The 11881-nt window shown below is 38.4% G+C and overlaps 1 protein-coding gene across 5 annotated transcripts in view; it reads right to left on the bottom strand.

The window, feature by feature from the left end:
- Positions 1-1193: 1193 nt before the first annotated feature.
- The window catches only part of LOC138060524 (homeobox protein unc-4 homolog), a 32200-nt gene continuing 21512 nt past the window's right edge, over positions 1194-11881 (bottom strand). The window contains exons 1-3 of one of the 5 annotated variants that reach the window (XM_068906330.1): positions 8120-9813; positions 4383-4543; positions 1194-3534 (exon numbers count right to left, since the gene is read on the bottom strand). In XM_068906330.1, the coding sequence (XP_068762431.1) occupies positions 3349-3534; positions 4383-4543; positions 8120-8372 (600 nt within the window). In that variant the 5' untranslated portion in view covers positions 8373-9813 and the 3' untranslated portion in view covers positions 1194-3348. Of the gene's footprint in view, positions 3535-4382; positions 4544-8119; positions 9814-10277; positions 10384-11881 lie in introns of those variants that run through there. The other 4 variants (XR_011134369.1, XR_011134368.1, XR_011134371.1 and 1 more) reach the window with 4 other exon arrangements.

Below are 11881 nucleotides of genomic sequence, written 5' to 3'. Positions count from 1 at the left end.
CCAAAGCAATTAGCTAATTACTTTCGACACTCAATTGAAACCCGCCATACCTCCGCAAAAGAGATAGAAATACATTGATCCAAGAAAATTTTAGCCAACCCATCTGTGAATACAAAGAGAACAATGACATCTGGGGGCAGCAACGATAGACCGAAAGTCTAAAACTATGTCAGTTAAAATCATTTTGTCCTGAATTTCTTTCTGACGTCCAGCATAGACGCGTTTGCGAGTCAAGTGATCTACTGCCGGAATATGCACTTGTTTGCATTTTGGCACTAATGGCATTTCAGCTAATGCTAATAAATCAACACTGGTCAAGATGAAATCGAACAAACCTGAGAAGGAGCGCTTGGTGGCCTAGAGGCAGTACGATAAACTTGGTACAAATTTAATTAGCAACAATTCAGACCAATTTGCCGTAAATTAAAATAAACTTGATGAGCCAATTTAAACTTATCCTTACCTCACTTTGCTGTGGTGATTCCTGAGCACTCAATGTCTCAAAAGTACTTTGTTATTTATAAATTGCAAGAGAACTTTTGTGACATTTGATAAATAACACAACAAGTACTTAAATAACATTTTAACATTTGGCGCCCCATAACGATGTGCCATGAAATAATTAAGCTTAATTAAGTTGCAGTTTTCTTAAAGTCTACACTGTAAAATTAAAAAAGGTTGCCAGTACGCCCTCATTTTACTGGAATTGATCCGGGTGATTAACCAAGTAGCTCTGGTAATTAAAACAAGGGATTTCGAAAATTCGATAAGTAGTGTACAGAAGTTGTTTACAAGTTAAGAAGATCATGCATATACCATTGGGAAAGTCCTACAATATGGATCAAGCTAGCCACATACGTACACGTCCAAAAAGTTGCACTGACTCCTGGTGTTAAGACCATTCTGGAGATGGAATATTCCCAGCCGAGAGACAGAAAATCTTAATGGCACCATCATGATGTGAACTGCTTTTATTAGGACGACCCCAGGAAAAGAGGACAAGGACATCACTTTTCGTTAAACAAGTATTTTGAAGCCCGCCAGGAATTCTTCAATGTAAACCACGTGAAACATTATAATTCGCCCTCTAGTATCTTGCAAATGTAAGGATGCCTTTGAACAGACCCAAACTGTGCCTTGACCTTGACAGTCAAATTTCCCTGATTTAACTGGTTTACAAAGCTGAGGCCGCATTAATTCTGGAATTTATTTGTAAGTTGTAATGGCCAAACCTTGCTACAAGATAAAGTAAATGAAACAGAAAGGCAAAATAGCAATATTTAGTGTATTTTTCCAGGCTATATTCTGATAAGATGAGGAATACATTTCAGTGTGATATGGGCGTTGGGGTTACACTAATTCTCTGGGACAAGTGGCTGAGTAATATCCTTAAACCAGTCACCAGATAACCCTCACTTAGGCCCAGTTCAGACGCCGCTCCACTCATGTGCCGAACCTCCGAATTTCAATTAGATCAGATTCAGACGCAACCAAGTCTCTCCCTAAATTGCAACCTCGTCCCCAGGGCGCTTTTACCTGGCTTTGGGTGGGACTTTCCCCACCCGGCAAAGAAAAAGCGCCCTGGGGACGAGGTTGCCTCAATTGAAGGATTATTCTTAATTGTCATTTTCGTCCAAGTGAAGTATTATCGTTCATTTTGGACACTTTCAAAATCTGAAGAAAAAAAAGGAAGTGACTTTTTTTTAATCACAGGCGCACTTATAACTGTAAAACTAAGTGACAGACGTACACGAACAGAAACACACACAGAGTATTTTTACCTTTCGACACACTCACCCGAAAATTTGGTTTTTGCTCTAAGCAGGACTCGAACCTATGTGGGGATCCGAAATTTCTGACTTTCATTTGTTGTAAGCCCCATTTGGGGTGATAGAGAGGATACACACTCAGGTGGGGTAGGGATCCCCACAAATCACCTCATTAGTCTGCTATATACGTTACCAGCGTGGTGGCCCTTATGGTGTAGTGGCTTAGTACGCCCAACTAGTAACCAGGGAGACGGGGGTTCGAGTCCCGGTTAGGGCAAAAACCAATTTTCCGGATGTGTGTGTGTGTGTGTGTGGAAGGTAGTTTTACAATGACTGCAAAATGGGTGTGTTTCTCTCTTCATGCACATTTGGTATAGCCTTTCATTGCCCCGAAATTTCTGACTTACATTAACTAAGAAACAAAATTGTTACTAAGAGAAATACCCAGTACTCGTTAAGCTGATCAGACAACATTGTTGTGCTAAGGTTTCAATCTCACTATTTAGAACAGTCTGTTAGTTACAGGGGTGCTATTCTCTGGAATACAATTACACTCAAACACCCGGATATAACTCACGCTGAACGTTGGACTATTGATTCTAGACAAGTATAAGATTTACGAACTAAGAGATTTTTACTTCAAAGTGACATCCGCCTCAACTGCCGATTTTAGCAACGACGATTTTATATATTTTTAATGATCTTGGCATTTAAGTTTTAAGATAGCTTTAAGGAGATTTTGAATAATTTGTAAACTACTGTAATTTACACAACTTTTTTCCAAAATGGTCGCTATTTTAGTGTTCTTTTGCTTTCTTGCAAATTAGCCCTTGTTGCTCCGTTCAAGGTTTAATAATGTATATGAAAAAAATACTCGATTCTGATTGGCTGAGAGCAGTGCAGTTCAAGTGTAACACAGTGCAAAAAGTGTAATATCAGTGCGGATTAGGTACCGAAATTCTGGATTATGATTGGCTAAAAAACAATAGAGTTTGGCCAGAACCAATCAAATCTTTTCTTTTCAAATCAAGCGCGCTCCCTGGATGGTGCAATTTATGGCGCAATTTTTCCCTGATTAAGTGATACGCGTGCGTTTTTTCTTCTGCTTAACAATCACTACAAATTTCCCGAATGCGTAGGGCGAGTGCAAGTTTGGTCGTCTTTAAGAAAATTTTCTCGTGCTTCTTTATTCCAAATTGAACTCGAAATCATGTGACTACCTATACAAATATTTTCTTTTGAATTTTAAGTTTAATTAAGATAGAGGCAACAAGGGCTACTTTGCAAGCAAACAAAAAAAAAAAAATACTAAAATAGTGGCCATTTTGGAATAAGGTGTATTATTTAATATTTCTAATTGTAGTTTAGTTTTAGTCTTAGATGCACGACCCCATAAGCACTATCTTTAATTACCATCGTGTTGAAATAAAGTGGATGTATGTATGCATGAATGTTATGTATGTATGACCATAAGAATGAAACCGCGTTGTGAATATCTGCTACAGGAACTGTTGGTTTTTCGACACCAAAATTGTATCTCCTTTCTTCGATTTTAGACTTAGTATAATATGCATGAAGATTAGATTTCCTCTACGTTCTCATGCTGCGTTTCTTTGTTGTCTTCCGTATCAGTCACGTCATCTAAGCTGTAGCCGGTTTGCTCTCTCTCTGTTAGGTCAGTTTCTGTGTCATTGTGGCTGCAGCATTCAGTTGAACCATCCGGCCTTTCACGCTTGGCTTTTGCTCGACGGTTTTGAAACCAAACCTGCGAGGATATGGAGAAACAAGTTCAGCATGAGAGCATGAGGTGTAAACTAACTTTTCTTCGGATCATGCTGGGGGCATGAAATTGGATCATAATAGTTAAACGGCTACTAAACGGGATGCATGTTCGGATAGAAAGTACGGCACTATACAGCCAATAAAATATAGTGTTCAACAACAGGTACGACCCTTGTGTTTGCACTTTTCTGTTGGTTGGTAAAATCGCCTTTCGATGATGCCTGTTTCAGTTTCTGCATCAAAAGTTTCCAGATCTTCAGGATAATAAAATGTTCGTCTGAAGTCTTCAACCATCTTTGAAATCGGCAAAAAAATCATTCGTTATAGCTTTTTCTTGTAGTTTCGCTGCGAAGAATGACAATATTCGCAATTTTTTCGCAGTTTTGCTTTCAAATAAAGTTGTTTCAAAATATGGTTTTTCTCCAAATCAAAAATACACGGGCTTGGATTGCTTCCACGGAAACGGTCCGTACTGCAAAATACCGACCGAGAAAGAACCAATCAGGGCGCTGGGATTTGCCTAAGACTGGCTTTGCTATATAATAATAGAAACCCATAAGGGTTTAAACATGTAACGCGCGTTCACAGCTTCCGAATATTCAGCGCTAAATACCATATTTGGAAACCTCTCGCTCCAGTTAATTTCGCGCGAGAACATTGGTGGTATTGCGTCACGGTGTTCTTGCGAACTGATTGGTAGAATGTTTCTCTCTTGTTGTTCCAAATATGGTACTTAGCAAATTGAATATTCAGAAGCTTGTTTCCCAGCACACAAGGGGCCGTTACACGTTTCAACCCTCATGGGTTTCTGATAATAAATAGCAATATTACCTGTACTCGCGAATCTCTAAGACCCAGTCTTAGCGCAAGCGTTTTCTTGAACATACTGGTCGGATAGGGATTAAGAGAGAACGCTCGCTCGAGCTCGTCAATTTGCCATCTTTTGTAAGTGGTTCGGTTTCTTCTTCCCGTTTTATCAAGACAAAAGTCCCCTGGAAACAGTGAAAGAAAAAAATAAAACAGGCCTGGTAAGAATTTTCTTGCTTTCATATTTAGATGACCACGAAAAATATTTTTGAGAGATTGTATACGAAAACCGGTTTAGCTGTGAAAATTCGCCTTTTTCAGAATGAACTCGGAATGGTGAATACACTGTTAGCGATTGTTGTACAACTATCTCGCTATTGCGCGTAGAACGCAATTTACATACTGGTGTCAAAAGAGTGCTTCGTTTTGTCCTAGATCTTTGCATGACCTAATTAGCAGAGGTCTTCCAATAAAGTTTTTTCGCCGTTGAAGGATTCACCGCAAAAATTCAAACACAACTTGTGATTGGTTGAATGAAAAAAATACTCGTGCAATTTGTGATCAATACCAACCTCATTATTACAGTCAGCGAACAAAAGTCGTTTTATTGTGCGAAATTTTGCATTGCAATTTATATGCAATGGCAGTGACAGTTCCTGTGCTTAGAGAATGGAATTCAGCGGGATGTTTCGACCGACAAACGATTGATTTGTTTTTGGGAATGCAATTGCAATGGGTTAACCTTATTTCCTGAGACTGGCCGATTTAGGTCGGTCCCTAGTCTTTTTGTAAATTATAACTGAGAGAAGCGGGAAAATTAGGATAAAGATTAATAAAACAATAAAACATATAAGAGTCGGCGGCTACACCGCTTTCTAATGTAGCCTTCTTTAACAAACCAAAGACGGTTATTTGCTTGTTTAGACACGCATCGTTGACACAGCATCACAGAAAATAGCAATGTTTGGTTTCACCTGCACACATGTGTGAATATTGCACACAAGGTGAGAAAATAAACTTGCTTAAAGTGTCATAAAAGCGTTAAGACTTCCCACATAGGACAGTAAAATCAATCACTCATCGAACGCTTGCCTTTGTTCATTTATTAAACTGCATACAGGAAAAGACCGCCAATTATTAAGCAAGAAAACGAGATCGTCTTGTGTTTAATTAGTGGGGTTTGAATGACCAGTGAAAAGACCACAAAACTCGTAGATTAAATTTTGTATCACTGAATCTGATTCATTTACATCTTGTTACCAAGTTGAATACGCTAAGGTGTTACAACATAAAATAAAATAACAAGACTCAAGAGCCAATTAAAACTAGCGAAACTTCAGCTCGCTGCACCTTTCATCTTAAATGCTCTTACGCCGATGACCAATAGCAAAAATTAATACTAAAGAGCAACTACCGATTATCCTAAAAAAATTACACAAAAACATAAGGCACTTTTCCTCCACTTTCTTCCTCAATGAAGACAATAAAGGCATAAAAAAGCGCTGCAGCAAGTGTTTCTCTAGCGAGAACGCAAGGAAAAAAGATTATAAGACAATTCATGGAAATTGACTTTTTGCCGAGCTAAAACGAGCACGCTTGTACAAAACCTCATGATTCCAGTCAATATACTTAAGGTGTTTTACATTTGGTCCTGCAAGATTTCAGCAGCTGTAATTTTTCAAACGAAGGTCAACTTTTCAGATCAACGTGATCGCTGACTAACACTCTGCCAAGAATAACCTGTTCTTTAGCAGGAATATTGAGCATTGATCTTTCCCAAAATCATTCTTTTTTTGTGAAAACACTGCCAAGGATACTCACTGCGACAAAATAGCACTTAACGATATTGATTCGGTCTCGCGAAATTACTGGTGCTGTGGTGTACAACGGAAAGTTCGAGCAAGTTTCACGTAAGAAACACTACGACGAGATCAAATCAAACCTTCATAGCACCATTCCCAGCAGTCTTGAAGGGCACAATTTTCTTTTTTCATCCTTTTTATGCATTCGCAACTAAGTAGGGCTGAGAGCACAATTTAATTCGATCCCTTGCGTAAAAGAGCAGTTCTCCCTAACAGCGGTATTCGTCTAACCGCTCTCAGATCATGATTGCCAACACCAAGTAAAATACGATTCATTTAACCAAGAAAAGCCTTGCATCGTGAATAGTTCTAACAATAAAAGATGCTTGGGGATATTTTTAACTACAAGTAAAGCATTATTATTCATTTTCGACGAGCGACAACAGTTGAGGTAAAACCAAGAGTCATGAAGAGTGGGGGATGCAACAGACGTATTAAACACGTTTAGAGCGATAATGAGGTAATTGACGAATACTCGAATGGTGTGAATTTTTGTGTCAAAGATAATATTAAGATTCGGCTTTTGTGTATTTTTCAGAAACTGCGTCGACCTTGAAATACGGGTCCAATGTTTTGAATCTGACAGCTGAACAAAGATGGTCCAACGAAGTGATCGTTTGGGAGTTAATTACCTTGAATTTTATGTCGAAATCGATATGCGAAAGAGTGGCATATCGAAAAACATTGACATCAAATAAAGGGTTCGCATTATATCTTTAATCATACGCGCTTCATATTTTTGCAAATTTGAAATGAACACTATCAATTACATGGACCGATTTTCCACGGTACCTGAAAACAAGCTTTGTTTAGCTTCCACGCGTTACGTGAAAGATAAAGCTCTCGTTCGACTATCGAAAGATCGCTATACAAAACAGGGAGCAAAAAGAATGTACTGCATTTCTTAACGAAGACACCTTTTATTGTAATAAACGGATCCAGCGAAAAACCCACGTAAAAAATAACGGAAGGGATGAATCCTTTGCACGAAGACTAACTTGGATTTAAAACCTTAAGAAAAATCGTCCAAAGTAAACTTACTTGCAGTCAATAATCTCAAAAGCCAGTATATGTGTTATTCCCATTCTAATTTTTTGTATGATTGCACGTGAAATTGAAAAATCGTGTAAACAAGGCGATAACTCGATACGGAGAAAAGCGCTTTTTTTTTCTGAATTCGTTGTTTAAGAAAAAATATAACAAAATTATCTGGGAAGTTCGCTTGTAAGGCGTGTAAGTACCTCAAAATGGAGTTAAGTAATAAAATAAAATAAAAAGAAATCACAGCTTATTATTATTATTATCCACGGAAGAAAGTGATAATCTCTCGAATTATAAGCCAGGTGGTTCCTCATAACTCACAAAATTGGCACTTTAGATTTCCCTCTTAAATTCTTATGGGAATGGAAGGGAGAGTCCAGCCACTCTTCTGGTCATAAGTTTGGGATTCTGCGCGAAAATTATACTCTTTCACGTACATTCCTTCCTTGGAGTCAGGGATCAACGAATGTTGCGCTAGCGAAAAATATTGTTGAGGTCAAAGAAGGGACCTAACAGGGTTCACTTTTCTCTCTCTTTTTTTTCGGATTCCTTTTACAGGACGAACGTGACTTACCATAAGATTTTCGCTGTTTTTCATCTCTTTTCATGCGCTTTCCTGAACAGTCTTATATTCACCACAATGAAAACATTTGATATTGTTAACTCGACTGCAGTAAGCGCAACAAACGGAGTAATGAGCTTTAAAAGCGGTAAATACTGACCCGGCCACTAATTAAAATAAGCGGATGCGATAAACTGACTCAAATGAAGCACACGAAGAAAAGTTAAGTTGAAAATGACCAAACCTGTGTGGCACATGAGGTGAGAACGTTACCTGCGAAAGAAACAAAGCCGTACCGTTTTTAAGTTCGACAAATTCCCTGCTTTGCCCTTCCCTCTCACTTGATTCACGACCAGCATCGTTTTCGCTCAGCTGAGGTCGATTTCTCTCACAGTAGCACTCACAGGTGCAACGAGGAATTGTAAGGACTTGGTAAGGTGATACGGCCCCGTATCTTGCGCCTGCCAGGCGATACGGGTGATGATACGAGTAAAAGTAATGGTGCCTCCTAAGATCCATACTGTGTTGCATTTGACGTTCGCTTGGCATAGCAAAAAATTAACGGCCAACTGATGATGAGTGACTTCCCATATAGCAGACTAGTTTACAAAGCTGCTCAATTGTGTGCTGAATGACCGCGGCTATTAATTGAGATGGCGGTTAAAAGATTCCCGTCAACCAATACTAACAAGGAGTGTCAAACCCTTTATTCTCACCTTTGTCACGAGACACAAAAAAAATTCTCTCTTGATTGAAGAGCGAGGCCTGAGGTTCTGTCGCCATGTGGAGGGCGTGTTTGGAAAAAATCTTTCGCCTTGCTTTACTTAGTATTTAATGAGGGTCCCTTTAAAATTCGCTTTTCATTTAATTTATAGAAATCACTCTTGCTAAAATCAGGCTTACTGCATGAAAAGAAAACGGTATATTTCCATCCACTACGCGTGAAATCAGTCATAGTCGTCGACAGGGTGAGTTCGACTTTCCATGCGCGCAGTTAGTTTTAACATTATCCCTATTTCACACAACTTTTGCGTGTCACCTGTTAATAGATCAGTTTTGGAAACTTTTAACCACTTTTAAAACAATAGAGATTCCATAAATTCATAAATTTCTTAGACAATCAGTTTAACATCAATAAAGTGATTTGTACGGACATATTAATCTAATATCCCACTTAGAGGATCAAATGCGAAATCAGTGCCTAAGAATAATCTTCCGAACAAATTAGTTCCATTATGCACTTCGTTTCCTTTTCCAACATAAAAACAAGTTGATGCCTTTTGTGTTACGCAAAGCTAAGCACTTAGGCTACAATAATTTGTTTAAGTCAATGGCTTATTAATGTTTCGTAAATTTGATCGTCTAAGGCTCTTAAAGGATAGGATTCCTTTTTGAGAAGCCACTCCTGTTCCAAGTTTCGTCTTTGTCTTCTCCGATAATCACATTTCAGTGTTCTCCACACAATTATACCCAACACGTCAGCTCTTCCTTTGCATAACCAGCTAATACTAATTACAAATACAACTGGACACTGCTTGGTGAAAATTGGAAGGAATTTTAGGGCAAAAGCACTTTGGCCACGAATCTCCGATCTTACAGCTCACGCAGCTTAGCTCAGTTAAAGCCACTGAATCAATCTCTTGCATCGGTGCATCACTCACAGATTCGTGTTATCTTTAAAGTGAAACAGAGAAACAGATGACTATTTGCACAGATTCAAATCCTTCAATGTTTCAAATCCGCATTCGATTATCCTTTACTAAACTTGTTAAGAACCTAATTTCCTGCAGATTTAAATATGCTTTTAAGCACGTTTTAAGAGTCGAGGCCATTAAGTGAGCGATATCTCCATAATCTCTGCTAAAACAAACTCGTTAAGATAGATTTCGGTTGCTTTAGTAAACACTACAAAAATAACAAACTGACTACGAAAAGTTACTGGTTCAGCTTAAAAAAACCATGATGAGACAAATTTATAGCTTCCCATTGAAAGACTAAACAAAAGGAATATTTCCTTTTAAATCCGTCCAAGCTGGGATAATTGCTCTTTTCATTTTTGATAAAAGGGGGTCACTTGTTTTTTCTACTTTAATCTCAGCTTATTTCCTAATAAGAGGGATAAATTTTGTCCTTGTAATGTAAATATTTTGGCAGTCGCTCTGCAAATACACGGTGTGTAATTTACCGTTAAATGAAAGCGACTTTAAAAATGTTATCAACTTAAAAAGGAAAGCAAAGTGAATCCCAAGTCAATCACAGAACCTTTAAATAACTGCGTCTACGCAAAGATATTAATATTTATTCAACCTGTCCCGATTAAGTCTCCATCTGAAATAAAAGCAACTGCTAACTTTTGTATTCTTTACGATGGGATAGTTTTGATTTCATTCGCTAAAGTGTATGCGCTGTTTCTAAGTATAGAAAGAAAAAGAGAGAAAATATTTTAACATTTACCGGTAAATTGCACTTCTAAAATTGGAGATGAAAGGCAAAAAATTGCCAAGGTTCTGTTTTTTTCCTCTTCAGCTTAAAAAAGATGATTTGACTTGCTCATGCCGATCTATAATGATTAAGAAAAACAGTCTGGTTAAAATACATTAGTTTGACCAAATAAAGTAAAAAAATGATCGACCGTGCACAGATTTTAAATTAATCAAGGTTCCAGCTAAAGAAAAATGAATACAGAAACCGAACGAGAAAATCAGGCTAAACATTACAAAACAATAGCAGATAAATTACGCATTACGTAAGGTGCAGCTGAGTGTACACAATTCGGTTCACAATAAATTAATCTATGATGAGGGTAGATGGAGTAAAAACCCTGAGTAAAAGCTGATCATTTGGTGGTGTTGCAAGTAATTAGAAATCAACGCGACGGTAAAAGTTGCCGATGACAGATGCCAATCATACTTCATTGAGAGGCGTTTCGTGTTTCTATCGCACAAGAAAGATCGCGAAAAAATTTACCAAGCGCTTTTCATCAAGTAATTCAACCTACGTGGCTTTTTTAAAGTCTGGGACTTTTTTTTATGTCGCTTTATATTTCATTTTTCATGGACTCGTAAATCAAAAGGGAAATAACTAGCTACAGCTTTACTTATCGATCGAAAACATCACCGCTACTCTGGAAGACAATCCCAAAGGTAGCCGAGGCAGGGCTGTCATTGGCTACTGCATCAAGATAAGGCGGGTCACTTGGGAGTTTGATATTGGCTAAAACCTTATTACCATATTAACCTTCGAAATGTAACAACAGATCTTTCAATAATGCCAAACTGCGAGCTGGGGTTTCCCTTTTGACGGTTTGAAGTGGATGTCGTCGTCTTCCTGACGTCGGTGTGAAACTGATTTTACTACGTATTGTCAACTTCTTTATCAGCTCAGAGTGTGACGGTAAAAACGGGTGAAACGATTGGCCTCTCCGAAAATTGGCACTACATTTAATACGCTGTTTACAGCCTTGGAAAAATGCGTGCACCTAAACTGCGCTATCTATTTGCATAGATTGCCCCTCTGACGCAACGATGATTCCTCTCCCCAAACAATTTCACATTCCCAACAATCTCTCCCAAAGTTTCCGCGCAGGAAGAATACAGTTGATAGGAGTGTTCTCTTTGCGTCTTGCTTGTTCGCCAATTCCGTTTCTGTTTCCATCATTTCAAGCTCGGTCCACCTGTGAACCTCACTGGTGTTTCAAACACATGTTTTTCTACCGATATAATTAATGTACAAGTCTCTATGCTGCTCTACAAGGATTCTACCTACCAAACCTCGTTCTCATGTCTTTGAAACCAGGCCGTTCCGCGCTACCGCCATTTTGCTGCTTATGGCAACTAGAACCATGAACAGTGTGTTGACATAGGTCGTATAGTTGTTAAATACACCTACACGATTGAATCAATAGCTACACCTACTCGCCTAAGAATTCTCAGGGCATAGAGGCGCTTAGAGGCTTTCTTAGAAATGTACTCAATGTGGTGAGTCCAGTTAAGATCGTCACTTATAATAACACCGAGAAGTTTATAAGTATTAGAGCGAGTTTCAATTGAGTGTCGTAA

Source organism: Montipora capricornis, chromosome 8 (genome assembly GCF_036669925.1).
Source record: "Montipora capricornis isolate CH-2021 chromosome 8, ASM3666992v2, whole genome shotgun sequence".
Lineage (NCBI taxonomy): Eukaryota > Metazoa > Cnidaria > Anthozoa > Scleractinia > Acroporidae > Montipora > Montipora capricornis.
The sequence above is the reverse complement of the archived record's forward strand: the minus strand, read 5'-3'. Positions and strand labels throughout refer to the sequence as shown.